General features: G+C 32.5%; 3 protein-coding genes across 3 annotated transcripts in view; all 3 read right to left on the bottom strand.

Annotated features, from left to right (window-relative positions):
* Nucleotides 1-472: 472 nt before the first annotated feature.
* Tssk (Testis-specific serine/threonine kinase) lies at nt 473-3,518 on the bottom strand. The gene is made up of 4 exons (XM_018515473.1): nt 3,041-3,518; nt 2,537-2,710; nt 1,492-2,157; nt 473-855 (listed from the first exon to the last, which is right to left on the bottom strand). The coding sequence occupies exons 1-4, from the start codon at nt 3,122-3,124 to the stop codon at nt 697-699; spliced, it is 1,083 nt and encodes a 360-aa protein (XP_018370975.1). The 5' UTR covers nt 3,125-3,518; the 3' UTR covers nt 473-696.
* Nucleotides 2,642-12,341, bottom strand: GluProRS (Glutamyl-prolyl-tRNA synthetase). The gene is made up of 15 exons (XM_018515468.1): nt 12,210-12,341; nt 11,942-12,000; nt 10,715-10,894; nt 9,601-10,019; nt 9,167-9,518; nt 8,923-9,094; nt 8,214-8,615; nt 7,685-8,138; nt 7,395-7,604; nt 5,923-7,212; nt 5,441-5,842; nt 4,963-5,360; nt 4,735-4,887; nt 4,190-4,358; nt 2,642-2,710 (listed from the first exon to the last, which is right to left on the bottom strand). The coding sequence occupies exons 1-14, from the start codon at nt 12,251-12,253 to the stop codon at nt 4,205-4,207; spliced, it is 4,689 nt and encodes a 1,562-aa protein (XP_018370970.1). The 5' UTR covers nt 12,254-12,341; the 3' UTR covers nt 2,642-2,710; nt 4,190-4,204.
* Nucleotides 12,342-13,615: 1,274 nt separating this feature from the next.
* Nucleotides 13,616-16,574, bottom strand: part of LOC108766225 (L-threonine dehydratase catabolic TdcB-like) — a 10,122-nt gene continuing 7,163 nt past the window's right edge. The window contains exons 4-7 of the mRNA XM_018515390.1: nt 15,471-15,826; nt 14,656-14,833; nt 14,232-14,512; nt 13,616-13,734 (exon numbers count right to left, since the gene is read on the bottom strand). Coding sequence (XP_018370892.1) covers nt 13,641-13,734; nt 14,232-14,512; nt 14,656-14,833; nt 15,471-15,826 — 909 coding nt within the window. The 3' untranslated portion in view covers nt 13,616-13,640. The remainder of the gene's footprint in view (nt 13,735-14,231; nt 14,513-14,655; nt 14,834-15,470; nt 15,827-16,574) is intronic.

Below are 16,574 nucleotides of genomic sequence, written 5' to 3'. Positions count from 1 at the left end.
ATATACGACCGTAAATCTTGAAAATTCAATTAGTAATTTCTTTTATGTCTAGAGAATTATTTCTTGTAATCCTCCCTCTCATAATGCGTGTCAGTATCCTCTTCAGTATCCCAAGGTGCTATACTAACTGAGCTCGACTTTACAACGCAAGAGATCGAATCGTGTAAATTATTTGTTATTTTAATGTAAATTAGATGTAGAAAAAGAAATATATCACCTGTATCGTTATATATTACATTCATAGGAGATATCCCGTTATATGTGTATGTAACCAAAAAAAAGTATAGTTTTGTATATTACTAGGCAGTAACTGTACAATAAACTTATTAATGTATTTGACAAATTTTTTAATTTCTATTCTGTATCTATCGTGCCATGAAATTGACAACATATGATAGTCGGACAATTTGTAGAAAAATGTAGAAATTAATTACTGAATAACAAATTAACGTTAATCGATTAAATTTTCCTTGTATTCGACATTTATATCAAATTGTTATGGACTTTATTTAGCAACAATACGTTAACATATAAGTTTCATTGGTCGTGCAATCAAATAGAAAATTATAAAATATATTAGTAAAGACAAGTGTAAAAATCTTCAAAAACGATAGTTTGAAATTGTTAGTCACTGTAATCTCATATTTTGATTGTATAGCTTGTCAACGTATCGACCGATTCTTTTTGCGAATCTTCTTATTCCACGGTAATAGGCTGTGGATCTTTTCTTGAGGTATTTACTATCTTCGAAGACGGTTGAGTCTGATTTTCCGAATTTTTTAATGCGGGTTGTGCCCTCGTTACGACAGGTACGTTTCCGGTTCCCGACCCGCCCAGGTTACCGCCTCCACACATCTAATTGCATAAGCGACAAATCGTTACGCTTCTTCAAAATAATTATTGCGTGGAATGTTGCAATTATTCCTCGGACTTGTAAATTCCATGAATAATTGCTCGTTTAAAAGTAAACTAATCTTTGTAATTTTATACGAAAATCCTTTGTTTAGGAACTTTGACTGTCTATTGCAAATGTCGTTTATGTTCATCAAGATTCCTGGTTTCTTACTGAAGGTGAACCGGATTATGACAAAGTAATGTAAATTTATCTTTACACATCAAGATAAATTATTTTTTACAGATTGTAACTATTACATTTTTCAGACTATATTGAGAACTTTTTCTGATTGGATTAATAGATAACTGTAATAAATTGTTTTAATAAATGTTGTAATAAGTTGCAATTTCATCAGATTTGTAAATTGAATTATATATTCACTTATTATCGAAAAACAAATAAAAAAAAAGACCGCTCTGTACATTTTATATAAATTTTCTAACATAAAAACTTATTAAAGAAATTATTGAAGATTGTATACAGAAAAGGCTTATATACACAATATATAAAAAATTCGTATAATTTCTCGCTTTTGTCGATATAATCCACTAGACCAGGAATCTTGAATGTAACGCTATTATATTGTTTATTGTAACCGGGGTATGACTTGGCGGCGCTGAGTGAACGAGTCTTCCAGCAAGGGAGCCTGTTCTATCCTTCCTTGCTCTCACCCACTCGTGGCCCAGCACCCTCTCGAGCGTAAGTCTGAGAGTGATGTCCGGTTCGAGGATCTGCCGGACGATGTTCTTCCCCAACGTGGACACGGTGTCGCGGACGCGAGACCTGAACACCCAATTGCGCGATATCTGGTCTTTGAGGAGCTTCGGTAGATTCTCGTCGTCGAACGGCATCGTTCCGTTCAACATGATGAAGAGGATAATACCAAGCGACCAAACGTCCGCCAATTTTGGATTATATGGAGTACCGGCGACGACCTCCGGCGCGGCATAGGCCGCCGAACCGCAGTACGTCTGGCTGAGAACCCGCCTGCCCTTGTGGTCCATGCAGAATCTGGCAAAACCAAAGTCCGCCAGTTTCACATTGAACTTCCGCGAGAGCAATATGTTCTCGCACTTGAGATCCCGATGGGCGATATTCTTGCTGTGCAGGTAATGCAAGCCGGACGCCATCTGACGAAACCACAATCGCGACTGTTGTTCTGGCACTACGCCGTTGCTCTTCACGAAATCCAGAAGATCGCCATTATCGGCGTAGCGCATGAAGATGAAGACGCGCGGACCGCGTTGCAGAATGCTGTGCACCTGTGCTCGACCGGATGATGCGATTAGAATTGCTGATGCGTTAATGGCAGAATTGGGCAAAATATGATCAAATGGACTACAATTACTAATCGTATTAAAACTGATCTTTTATCGCCCACATAACTTTATTACAAATTCCAAGAATCTCCTGTCACGCTTGAAATTACTTTCAATACTGTTAAGTTTTATTTTACTCATGTATTTTAAAATAATGATGTAAACTATGTTTGCTCGTTTGAGAGAGGATTGCTGATTAAAGATTTTCTACCTTAGTCAGTTTTGAAAGAAAAGAGAAAAAGTGTGTAATGTGAATTTCCACCAGAATTGTTCCTATCTTATCAATCATGAGATGAGCTGAGATTTTTCTGGTTATTCTTACTTGAATGATATGCGGATTTTCTATCTTTGTTAAAATCTCAAGCTCGCGGGGAAAGAACTTGTCTAAGAAATCGTCTGGTGCTTTCTCCTTATCAAAGATCTTACAAGCCAAACGCATCTTTTTCGAGCTCGCTCCATCAATATACTCTGCCAGATGGACGGTTGCATAAGAGCCCTGAAAAAGATATCTAATTTAAAAAATGAATATTCCCACCTCGTAGTTTTGTGCAATACAATGGTACAAAGAATCTTTTAACTTGATCCATCTCGTGGAGCCTGTAAATAAATATAAATTAGAAAATAATCAACAGATTGATTAAACATTGGTTGAAATTAATCACTTATCTGTTGTCAAAAGAGAGACAAATAAAAAGGAGATCTTCCCGTATATTTTGCATTACATAAATTGAAGGAAGCGCTAGCCACAGTAAGAACGGATGAAGACATGGGAAGAAGATATGAAGTGTTAAAGGAATGAAAGACAAATGGAAACGATGAACACAACCTGTCCGATCTTCTTGCCTATAAGATAGCCCCGCTGCTCAAGAGCGTTCACCTCCGAGTTTCGAGGGCTGAGTCGCTTGGCCATGCCAATAATCCTTCATCGACCCCTCATCACTGACCCTTCCCCTTCCGAGGACGGGTAGTTAGCTGAGTCTTCGATCGTCTTCTCACCCCGACAAGTGGAAAATGCTTACAGAATTCACTAGGAATTTCTCTATCTTGCTCCGTTCGCGTTCACGCGCGTTATTTCTCGGTCGGCAATGGCAAGTTCCGTTGACGCGATTTCAGCGGTACACGAAGCATCACCGAGTACCAAAATGAAATGATGTCTCACTACTACGTCGACGCTTACGGCGACAATGCGGATCCGTTCGGTCATTTGAGGCGATTGCGAGCACTAGAATTTTGGACCAGCTTGTGCCTGGTACAACGGAAGGAAGGTAAGGATCTGCGTCTCATTCGAGCGCAGCCATTATATTTGGAAGTAAAAAACAATCAACGCGTGAGATCGATCATGCGTGCGGATCTCTGGTAACTTCTCACCACTTCTCACCGCACAATCATGAATCGCAAATCAATTTTTGGACGTTTGCCGGCTACTCCATTATTTCCCACAGCACATCTTATCCAAGAGATATCCTGGAAATGTTCTTAAAACATAGGGACATCTGGATGTTTTTAAGACGTTCCTGGCGATCGGTGCTATATGGGTTCGTACAAAAAACACACTATTGCTATTAATTTCGTTTAAGTGCGTGATTTACTTCATTACTTGTAACTAAATTCTTGAAGAATATTGATATAAGACTATCATTAATCATAATTTCCAATTGTTCATTACGTGATTTTATATTCATAAGTAAAAAAGAAAAGAGTGAGGTGTCACAAATAGAATAAAAGTTAATAAATAAAAGTTAAATTAAATGGACAATGTACTGGAGTGGATAATAAAAATTGAATGAGAATAAACATGAGAAAAAATTTTTATTATTAAATGCGCACAATATTATTAAATAAAAGTTTATACATGCGCAATAATAAAAATGTAATCTCTCAGATTGGAGAAAAATCAACAAATCCATACAATTACATATTACTTACATATAAAAAATTACAGAAAAATTTATTAAACGTTATATATGAGCCTTACTTTTATGTGGATGTATTAATAACTACGTCCAAAAAGTGTGTAAAATTTTGGCTTATTTTTGCAACTATGGTAAATACATTTTAGTTCATTGAGTCTTGTTATTTCTGGCTGATCAAATGGTATACACAGACTCTTGGCGCCCATTAATGATCCACTTTCTGCGCTTTCACTGTAATTAATCATAAAATCAAAAATTTAAATTGAGAGAAAAAAAAGGAAGGATTGCTGTTCAATATAATTCAAGTACGTTATTTATATGTATTTACTTTTCTCAAAACTAAATAAGTTCAGATATTTTTTTAATAAAACTAATTTAGATTTTCAAATTAGTAATATAAAGAAAAAACAATTTACGATACAAAGTCACTCAAACTAACGTAAATTCAAAATATGTAAAATATATTAAATACAATTTACTTTTTTATAAAAATTTGTTTTAAATCGATATTTTAATAATTTCCAAATGCACCTTTTTTCTAAAATAATGATAGGCAACATATAGAAGCATGCAAAATTTTTTTTATATATAAAAGAATAAATTTTACCTTTTATCTTCCTTACTCTCCTCCTTAATCTTATCTTCACATGCCGGATCTCCACAAAAAGGTGCCAACAATAAATTCTTTTTATTAAGCTCGGGGTTGAAATCACTCCACTTTTCTACTTTTTTAATATGCTCGTTTAACTTGCTTCTCGCTCTATAAACAACAAATAAAATTGTATATTATTACTCGTTACAGTAAAATGAATGCTAAGCGATTTTTTAACAATACCTTGATAATAATTGCTTTTGTACATCATTCAATATTGAAGTTAACGGAGTAATTATGTTATCGTTGTATATTTCGATAGCCGTTCGCTGAAAGTTATCCCTTCGTACGACTGTTACTTGATTTTTTAACAAATCCTTTGGACCTACTTCAAGCCTTATTGGCACGCCTTTCAGCTCCCAGTGGTTGAATTTCCATCCAGGTGTTCGATTAAGTCTACAATCACTTTTCACTCTAAATTTACCCTCTTGACTCAAATGACGAACTAGCCAATCGCATTTCTTTAGAATACTCTCTTTTGTATGTTCATTCATGTTCACGGCTATACCGCAGGGAATCACAATGATTTGTATAGGTGCTACATTTGGGGGCAATACTAAACCTCGATCATCTCCGTGTACCTAAATATTTGTTACAAAAGAATATATATATAAAATATAATCATATATTGTCTATACACATGACGATGAATGATACTGACCATTATCATGACTCCAATCGTTCGTGTAGTTAAACCCCATGAATTTTGATAGACAAACGTCTTTTCTTCTCGGCCCGCGATACCTTCTACTTGGATATTAAACATCTTCGAAAAGTTTTGTCCTAAATAATGGCTTGTCGCTCCCTGTATTGCGCGACCATTAATCGGAATAAACGCTTCGACGGTAGTGGTATATTCGCCACCCGCGAATTTCTCCTTTTCAGTCTTGCGGCCTTTAATGACAGGTACCGCTAACAAATCCTCGTACACCCTAGCATATAAGTCTAAAATCATTAATACTTCCGCCTCCGCTTCTGCCTTAGTAGCAAACGCGGTATGGCCCTCCTGCCATAAAAATTCTCTGGTGCGTAAGAAAGGTTTAGGATCTTTAAATTCCCATCTCTGTAAAGATAAATAAAATAATTAAAATGGAGCGGAATTAAAACAAGGAAAAAATACCAATCACAATAAATAGCATTTACCACAACGTTGTTCCACTGATTGAGCCTAAGTGGTAACTCGGTATCTGATCTCAGCCATTTGGCATAAGCTGGATACATAATAGTCTCCGAGGTGGGCCGTATAGCTATGGGCTCCGCCAAATCGGTTTCACCATATTTCGTCACCCACGCGACTTCCGGCGCAAAGTCTGCTATGTGCGCCTTTTCCTTTTCTAATACGCTGCGAGTAACGAAGATCGGGAAGTAACATTCTTGAACACCAGTGTCCGTTATCTCTTTGTCGATAAACTCTTTTATTATCTTCCAAATCGAGAAACTCCACGGACGAAGAATATAACATCCTGACACGTCATAATATTCAATCATACCGCTTTTCGTAATAACTTGTGAGTACCAATCAGTAAAGTTCTCCTCCTTCTTCGCTTCCAATCCTAATCTTGTTCCTGTTTTGCTTGAATCAGAATCCTTATTATTCGCGTTTTTTGCAACTTCTTTCTCCGACATCTTTTCAAGCTTAGGAATATTTTGCTTTTCCTTTTTTGATGCCACATCCGAGTTCGCGGGCTTCCAATCTTGACCAGTTAGATTTTTATAGTCACTTTTCAAACTTAAGAGAACCTTCACTTCTTGATCAATAATGCTCTTCTCAGCTTTCGAACTTTTTAGATTTCGTACTTTGTCACCCTGCTTCTTTATTTCTTCGGATATCTTCTCTGCTTCTGAAATTTCTTGGTTTTCTGGCTTTACCTTGCTTTTAATACTAGTAACTTTAGTATCAGCTGGTTTCCAATCTTGACCAGTCAGACTTTTATAGTCACTTTTCAAACTTAAGAGAACCTTCACTTCTTGGTCAATAATGCTCTTCTCAGCTTTCGAACTTTTTAGATTTCGTACTTTGTCACCCTGCTTCTTTATTTCTTCGGATATCTTCTCTGCTTCTGAAATTTCTTGGTTTTCTGGCTTTACCTTGCTTTTAATACTAGTAACTTTAGTATCAGCTGGTTTCCAATTTTGACCAGTCAGACTTTTATAGTCACTTTTTAAACTTAAGAGAACCTTCACTTCTTGATCAATAATGCTCTTCTCAGCTTTCGAACTTTTTAGATTTCGTACTTTGTCACCCTGCTTCTTTATTTCTTCGGATATCTTCTCTGCTTCTGAAATTTCTTGGTTTTCTGGCTTTACCTTGCTTTCAATACTAGTAACTTTAGTATCAGCTGGTTTCCAATCTTGACCAGTCGTATTTTTACAATCATATTTAGCTATTGCTTCTTCTACTTTTTCATGTTGCACATGTTGCACTTTACTTTCCTAAAAATATTTTTTTTTATTTTTTAAAATGGTAAACAATACACTTTGTAGTTACAAAATAATACCAACTTTACTTTTCGTCATTTACACATAATAAATTATTAATATTGGCATTATAAATTGTACATTTATTATTTATAAAGAAGGTAATAATTGTAGAAAATAAGGTATACTAATTTTACCTGTTGATTATTAAATACCGCAGGCGTCATATAAGGTGTTGTCGTATGCCCATCAGGTATATGGAACAATACAATGGGTGGTTCCCGTGTTGAATAAGAATTAGATGCATACGGAATATCACAAATAAAGAATCCCTTCCTCTGAAGCTGAATTATCTCTCCCTTCTTCACGCGTTTCAATTCTACTTCACCCAGCAATCGAATTTCTTTCTAAAATAAAAATTTTTATATGCAATTAGCAATATATAACATGATTACCATTTTTGTTTGTAAGTAAAAAAATTCTTTACTCTTGTATTTTTGGCAACAAAGTTTTTAAAATCGTCATCCTTGCCCAAAACCGGTACGCTCATAATGTGATCGAAATAAACAGCGTAACATTTTATTGCATTTGACTTTTCTGCATTTGAATCAGATGTAGGTAATGATTCAGCCAGCCACGTGATCTTCAAAGTATTTTTATAATTTTTGTCTTCTAGATTCAATCGTGCTTGCACATCTACTATATTGCCATCATATTTATTTATCTTTTGTATCATTATGTTACCCCAATTAATAAAGGTCGCATTCTGTCCCTCAATTAATCTTTCAGCATCTTCCTTTTCTATCAAAATTTTCGAGCCTACTCGCACTTGTTTGGTACCTCTAGATGAATCTTTAGGATGATTTTGCACAATCAACCACTCTTCCTTAGCATCTATTACATTAACCGATATCAGTTCATTATAATCCAGTGCAGTATACCTAAAATTACAGATAGTTTAAAAAAATATCCATGTTACCATTGTATTATCAAATTCTGAATTATACTTTCATTACCTAATTGCAACTGGATCAATGACTTTCTTATTAAAAGCCCATATTTTGTCCCATTCCATAAAAACTACAGATTTGGAACTACCTTGTGCGATAATGAATTGTTTCAGACCCTCGACTGTCATTCCTCGTCGTAGAATACCTCTCACTGTCGGAAAGCGTGGATCGTCCCAGCCATCGACTAGACCTTCATTTACAAACCAAGTTAATTTTCGTTTAGATAAAACCGTATGGGTCATGTTTAACCGTGAATATTCCCAAATGTACGGGCGACGCAGTCCCAAAGCCTCGATTATCCAATAAAATTGAGCATCTCTATCGTGATATTCTGTTGTTCGTAGAGTGTGAGTAACATTCTCGATAACGTCAACAATTGGACAGGCAAAATCATACGTAGGATATACTCTAATACAAATAGATAAAAAACAATCTATATATTGTGTATATATATATATATATAAAATTCTATAAAATTAATTTTTATATTATACTAATATTAATATTTATATTGTATAGCAACATTATTAACCAAATTTATATTAGTATAAAATAATTTGTAATTAGTATAAGTATAAAATAACTAATGTAATTAATGTTTATTTTAACATTAACAAAGTAATCAAATGTTAAGATGTTTTATAATTATAATTGAGTATTTCAAGTTATTTTAATTAATAGTACATCTTGCTAAAATATCAAGAAATATAAATACTTGTATTTGTTTCCAGTACGTGGATGAGGTTCTAATTTGCAACGGTAAATTGTAGGATCACGCATACATCCATTTGTTGACTGATAATCAATCTTTGCTCTGACACAATATTCTTGACCCATTTTAGTACCACGTTTCATTTCTTCCCACAATTTCAGATTTTCGGAAGAGGCTGTAAAGGCGAAATGCTATTATTCGAGATAGTTAGAAAATTAATGCTTTTTTCTGAAAAATTATTATTTACAGAGATTTCGATATTCAGATTTCAATCTTTTATCCCGTTGTTCTTTCATAAGATTCGCCGGGGTACAATCCAGATATGCCTTTCCATCTTTAATTAGTGTAGTACAATACTCTTGTAACATGTCAAAGTAATCCGAGGTATGCGTAAAACGGTCAGGTTTAATTTGCAGTAATTTTAAATCTTCCAATATAGCTTCCTCAAATTCTATAGTCTCCTTCGCTGGATTTGTATCATCAAATCTCATGATAAGTTGTCCTTGAAAAGTTTCAGCATAATACTGATTTAAAAGAGCTGCTTTGGCATGACCAATGTGCAGATAGCCACTTGCTTCTGGTGGAAATCTTACCACTACCTACGGAATAACAAAAACATTTTTTAAGTTATGAAAGTTTAAAAATCAAACTAATCTATTTTATTGTGCTGTACAACTTTACTTTGCCCATTTCTGCTCCAGGAAGATCAATAAATTTGCCCTCTTGTTTCCTTGTTTTCGTCTGCTTGGCATCAGATTTTACCTTTTGTGGACATACATCTTTTGGTTTCGAAGTTGAAGAACAATTTTTTGCAATCATAGATATTGCATTACTGAAAACAGGAAGCGATTCCATATGCTTGTACCATCTAGTAATGTTACAATAATCTTTTGCATATGATTTTATATATTCGTGACGATGCAAAACGCAAAACACATGAATATCAGCCAATGTTAATCTTTTGGTGACCAGCCATGTCCGTGCTACTAACACATCATTTAGATAGTTTAAAAGCTCCGTGTTTATTTGTTTATTTTGCAATATTAGGGCACAGGATATCCAGTGATCGATTTCTGTCCTTTCATAAGGACAGGCACCGCCTAATATAATAATAAAATTATATATAATAAAGAATATAGGTGAATTACATTCACAAGCTACAGTGAGAGCAAACAATATTCGTACAAGCAAATTTGTTATAAAAAGTCCTATTTGAAGAAAATAAACAATTAATAAATAACTAATTAGCAATTTTATACAATGGATACATTCTGTTCTAACATAAACAAACGAGCTTCGCATGTATTCCTGATTTTATAAGCTAAATTTCTCGTCTGTATGAATACTTTTTGAACATTCAAACAATACAATTTTTAATTTTCGCCTTTTAATATTTCAGATTATATATTTTATATAATTAATACACACACATCTTTTTGGTATATATAATTTTAAGAAACATACATTATATTTTTTTCTTTATGAATAAATTGTTAATTATCCAACAAGAAATGATCGTCAATTAAACGTCGAATCGACGTCAAATTGATGTTGAAATCATCGTATTTATATTGATTCGACATCAATTCGATGACTCATTTCTCACTAGATAATATTTACATTTTAAAAATAGTTTTTTTTTTTAAATATTTTCTTTGTACGAATACTTTTTGCACTCACTGTATATTTTAGTTGGTTTTGACATATTTAACAAAAAAAAAAGCTATATTTAATATCAATAAGATCTCTAGATTTTTTATACTTGAATAATCACAAAAATATTTAGAGTATATACCATAAAGGAGGGGATTCAACATCCTTGCTAGATACCGAGTAATTTCATTATTATGTTGTCCCAATAATTTGTCATCTTTGTCATATAAGCAAACATCCGATTTGTCATTCCAAGTTTTGTTCCATGATATCATTATATCTTTCTTTTCAGAATTAATTACTTCGGCTACTACCAGCACGTCTGTAAAAGATCCCAAATTCAGATCAATGATATAAACAAAATCATATTTTTATATATTGTCTTTAATATCGATATTACGTAATGTTAGCGTTTACAAATGGAACTTAATATCTACGATTACAGCGATAATTCAGATACGGTGAACGTTAAGGTTAGGTTATCTTCTTCTTAACAACTAATTAAGAAAAGGATAACGTGGCTTTAGCGTTCACCGTATCTGAATTCACGTTATTGCAAAAACTCCCTAATATCTACGACTACAGCGATAACTAGTTCATCTAATAGAATAGATACTAAAAAAATTGTTAAATTCATAATTTAAAATAATAATTATTTATTGTCATAATTAACATTATGTTGCTTTATTTCAAGTTAAAAATTACATCATTTTATATAAAATTAAATTTGGTGTTACACATTTTATGCTAAATTAAACTTTATGATAAATCTACCCGAATATCGATATCTAAACGGCTATTTAGAAGTTTTAAATATTAACGGTTAAAACAAATTAACGTTACGATGGAAATCTCCATTTAACTAGTTTTACAGCAACATCTATTCAACATTTATTTTCGATATTTCATATAAGAGGTATGCATAAGTTTAAAAAAACAAGTTAGGTCAATACCAACATAATACGTTGGTTGCAAGCTGATGAAATTATTGAAAGAGTTTCATTTGTCTCGGTAACTTATGTATTTTTTACGTTCACTTAATATAACAATGTGACACGCTAAATTGCATGGTATTATCGTCGGAAGTGCCTTTATTCATTATTTATGACAAAACATCTGGGATAATTGTCCTGAATATCCGACTTGACGTGGTGATGCAACAAGCATAAGGAAGCATCGACAAACAGAGCAATACAGAAAGTAAGATAAATATAAACTATAAAGATAAAAAGAAAGAAAATTAATTTAAAAAAAGGACAAACTTAAACACTCGTTCCAATAATGGTCTTGTGTTCCGAAGTAGAATGTTTTAGAAACTAAAAATAAAAGTGACGTAAAATTTGAACTGGACTGATCGCGTGAATCTTACCTAATACGTGATCAACTGGGTTGAGAGCGATCTTAAACGCCATTGTCTCCACATTCACACTAAAATGAAACGAAACAAATTTAACATCAACGTGAACCGATTAAGGTTAGCAATCACATCACACCACGCATTCCACGCGACGCGAATCGGCCATGGCACACAAAAAAACTTAAGCAGTAAAACGTAAGTGGTAAACGAATTGACCAATCACAGTAGAATCCATAAGGCCATAACGTAAGCAGTTAATCCAACATGTTGATTTTCTTACTTATTTCTTCTTAGAATTCGTTCATCTCGTCTTACGGGTAGCATGGTCTCAACAGCATCTACAATCTACAACAAAACTAAAGCCTGCTAAAGCCTCAACTCAAGCAGAAGGCCGAAACTGTCGAGTCTCGAGAGGAAGGCCGGTAAAGGTTGCGCATGCGCAGCAATCACGTATTTAGTCTGTCGCGTTGCTTGCACTTTTTGCACCAAGCATCTTCGCTTTCTTTCTCTTCGACGCGCGAATATATATTTATTTTATTTCAAGGCTCTGCGCATAATGGAGGAAATATTAGGAACGGGAATAGATATTAAGATTTCCTATCAGAAACCGTGTATTTTGGTGTAACTGGTATCTGATAAGTTAAAATCTTAATATCTATTCCTGTTCCTAATATTTCCTCCATTGTGCGCAGGACCTAAGAGCAAAAATTTTTGGAAATTTCAAGCAACGCGAACAGATCTCTCGCGTTTGTCGCCCGGGTTTTCCTCTTCGAATTTGAACTTCAAAAAACTTTGTATATATATAACATTCTTGAGGTTTCCACGGGTGCTTTCTGTATAAAGGTTATGCGTTTCGCGGGTTTCCTCCGTGTTCAGATCCATTCTTGAGATGCCAACGTTTCGTGAACCTTTCAGTCCACTTTATCAGGGCGAGGGGCAGCCTGATCCTGAGTATGTATATCTTGAACATAAGGTATGTATAAGGTACACATTTACATGTATCAAGAATTCCAAAATAGTTAAATACATAATATCAAATTTGTACCAAATTTGAGTTATTTTTAATCATTTCTTTATTGGTGTCACTATATTATTTTATATAAAGCTTATAAGCTTTATATAAAATATTTATATAATATTTCAAAAAATAAATAAATATTTATCATAAATATTCTGTGTAAGTAGAATTAGGTTGAGATACTGAAATACATATGAAAGATCAATTAGAAAATTTATACATATGTGTTCGTGCGATCATATTAATGGAGTAGTATATGATATATCATTGAATGTGTAAATCATATGTGTGTAAGTCCTACCGATTTGATAAAACAAATGACTTTATTTCTTTAATAAAAATAATACAAGGAATCTAGTTAAAAACTATTGTTATTAAAATTATCTTTTTCTTAATTTTAATCAAACTGTCTTTCTCGAGCAATTCATTCTGTATTTCTAATTTTAAAGATTACCCCGAGAAAAAATATTATATATATAATTGTATATGTATAAAATATGTCAGTTTTTTATATCTAGTTATATATAATTTTACATAATTTTATATAGTTATTATATATATAATAATTTTATATAATTTTATATTAAACATTTTTTTCTAAGAGATCTGATTAGATATTTACGTTAAAAATATGCAATTTTTTTTCTAATTTATTTTAGTCGACAATCTGTTCGGAAATATAAAGACGCTTATTTAAGAGGAAGATGTTGAGGAACCAGGCTGCAAACTTGATTTATCCATGAAGTTGTTAGAGTCATCCTTTTTGCCGAATAGAGGTATCAGCACACTGTCGTACACATAATTATTATATTATCAAATAATATTAAATACTACATCACATTATATTACTTTGTCACTTAGAAATGAGTTGATTTGAACTGTCTATAGTATTATCGACGTTGATCAATATGTCGATTTAACTAATAATTATTTTCAGCGAGATATTAAAGATGTATTATACATTTTTTAAATAATGAAAAGTTATGAAAAAATTGCAAATTATTTTAGATCGCATTTAAAAGTTATACAAAAAAAGATGGCGACAATATAGAAGCACCTGGATTAAAAATTATTTCGATATAAAAAGTAGTACTTTTTTATCTGTGTTATAGATATTTATAGAAATGTATTATAACATAATAAAAAACCATATTTATAAAAAAATAGATATAATACATCCTTAAATAGAAATCAGGCAGTTCATGATTTATTGTCATGAGACGCGTAAAACACTTAGGTTTAATGAATTTTAAAGAAGATAATTGAATTTATAGAAGAAATCACCTTTTTTCTTTTATTAAATCGTGCAGGTTACCGGTTAGAATTCCAGCTAAAGCGATCGCTGCATAATAATCATTGAAATTTTCTGTTGCTAGCAGAAAATTGGCAGCTTTTCGAATAAGTGTTTCAGATACCAGAACAAGCCGATCGAACAAATATAACCTTATGTCTTGAAATAAATTATGACTATATCCTACATATAAATTCTGTTCGGGAATATTTAATTTATGACATTTTTGTCTAACATTGTTGGTTAAAAGATCTTGAACTGTAGTTTGGACCTCCTATTAGGATTGAGATGTTATACATATAATTTACAAATTAATTTAAAATGGATACAATTGTTTCCATGAAACAAACTACATTTATTAGATCGAAACATGAAATCACATAACTTATGATTATAGAAAAGCATTTATTCACTTACGATAATTTTTATATTTGAATTCGATTTTCTGATAGCCATTGCAATAGTCGCGGTTACTCCACAACCATCGACCGTCGTCGGCAATATCACTGCATCAATTGTCTTTCCAAAATCTAACTGTTCAAAAATCTCTAGGCCCAAAGTAGCTTGGCCAATAATCATATTTGGATGATCGTTTCTATTAAAAAAATATAAAATAATTTGACATGAAGACAATAATAAAATATATAAGATTATAAATACGTAAAAATATTAATGTTTTTTAGATCAACTACTTTTCGAACAATAGAATGAAATCTGTCACACAAAGAAAATAGAAATAATTGATGGAAGTATCGTCTTTTAACGAGAATGTATTTTAATTAATAATAGCGAATTCGATTGGATGCACTCAGTGTAAACTGGAGCACATTAAAACCGTCGTACACAAATTGATGTAAAATTATGTGTTTAATATAAATATAAAAATATATTAAATCATAAAATTCGCAATACAGTTTATTGTATTGTTAAATAAAATCTATATTTTATAATTCAAAATATTTGCATTTTACTTTTACACAGTTTATCGTTCCAGTTGACACAAATTAAAAATAACATACATAATGCCAATGTTATAATTTCGTACTCCACAATCTAACTATTATGTAACGCCATAAGTTACATATACATATATTGTAGTATTACATATATATTCTAGAGTGCGAAATTATAACATTGATGTTATATTATTTTTAATCTGTGGCGCTTGGGATCAATGTACGTCTAATATGCACTAACACGCATTTAACTAAGATTTTGTTAAAATAGAGTACCCGTCAAGATAACATAAACATTTTCTCCTGGCAATTTGCAAAGCGATATTATGTACTTCTACTATATTGTCACCCCGAACAATTACTGTTGCTCCTAGATATTGACACTTATCAACTATTTCCTGTGCCGTTAATTTCAGCATCACTACTGTCACTGGTATTTTAAACTTCTGTCCAAAATAACAAAGAGTTTGAGCGAAATATCCCGTTGAGATTGTTATGACACCGTTGCGTTTCTGCTCGTCAGTTAACTGTAGCAGAGTGTAAATCACACCGCGTGCTTGGATGCTATTCATATGTTGATTAAGCTCTTTCTTAAAATAGACATGGACTCCTATTTTTCTCAATAACGAACTCTGAATCAATTAGAATCAGATTAGATTTGATTAAAAATCATCCTTAAAGGATTCTTTATAAATGTTTTGCGTTATATAATGTTTGGATCAAAGTCACACATATACAGAACCAGTTAAAAGTTTAGACTTATATAAAAACGGCTGTAATCCATAAAAAGACGGAAATATATAATGTACAACAAATTTATTGCAAAGACTACATTTGAGCATAATTTAAACTTTTTCTTGAAGAAAAACTTTTAACAAAAACAAATATTTTGTAGTAATCTAATTTTTAACTTTTGACACAGTCATTAGTTAAATATATAGATTTTCATCGATAATATATGTACCTTCCCAGTGAGAAATGACCGTCAATTTGACGTCGAATTCAATCATTTCTCACTGGCTTCCTCGGACTTTTACCACAGCAGCACAAATTTTTAATATCCTTTTTATTAATTTAAACAACGTTTCCACTGAATAGCTTTCTAGGCAGTTTTTAGAAGAGCTTAAAGAACATAGTTTCATTCTTTGCTCGAATCCGATTCTCCGACCCAGTGGTTATGTTTTTAGTATAAAGCATATAACTATACTCCAACAACTTACAGCAATATTACACGTTACAGTAATATTGCAGCAATATTGATACAAATTTTGTGCTGCTAGGGTATCATTTCCATTATACCAAACCCAAACCCACTTTTGAACGAAGATTCGAGTGGAGAATTCTAAATTTTTTTGACTGGTATATATATATATATATATA

Source organism: Trachymyrmex cornetzi, unplaced genomic scaffold (genome assembly GCF_001594075.2).
Source record: "Trachymyrmex cornetzi isolate Tcor2-1 unplaced genomic scaffold, Tcor1.1 scaffold579, whole genome shotgun sequence".
NCBI classification, from domain to species: domain Eukaryota; kingdom Metazoa; phylum Arthropoda; class Insecta; order Hymenoptera; family Formicidae; genus Trachymyrmex; species Trachymyrmex cornetzi.
The sequence above is the reverse complement of the archived record's forward strand: the minus strand, read 5'-3'. Positions and strand labels throughout refer to the sequence as shown.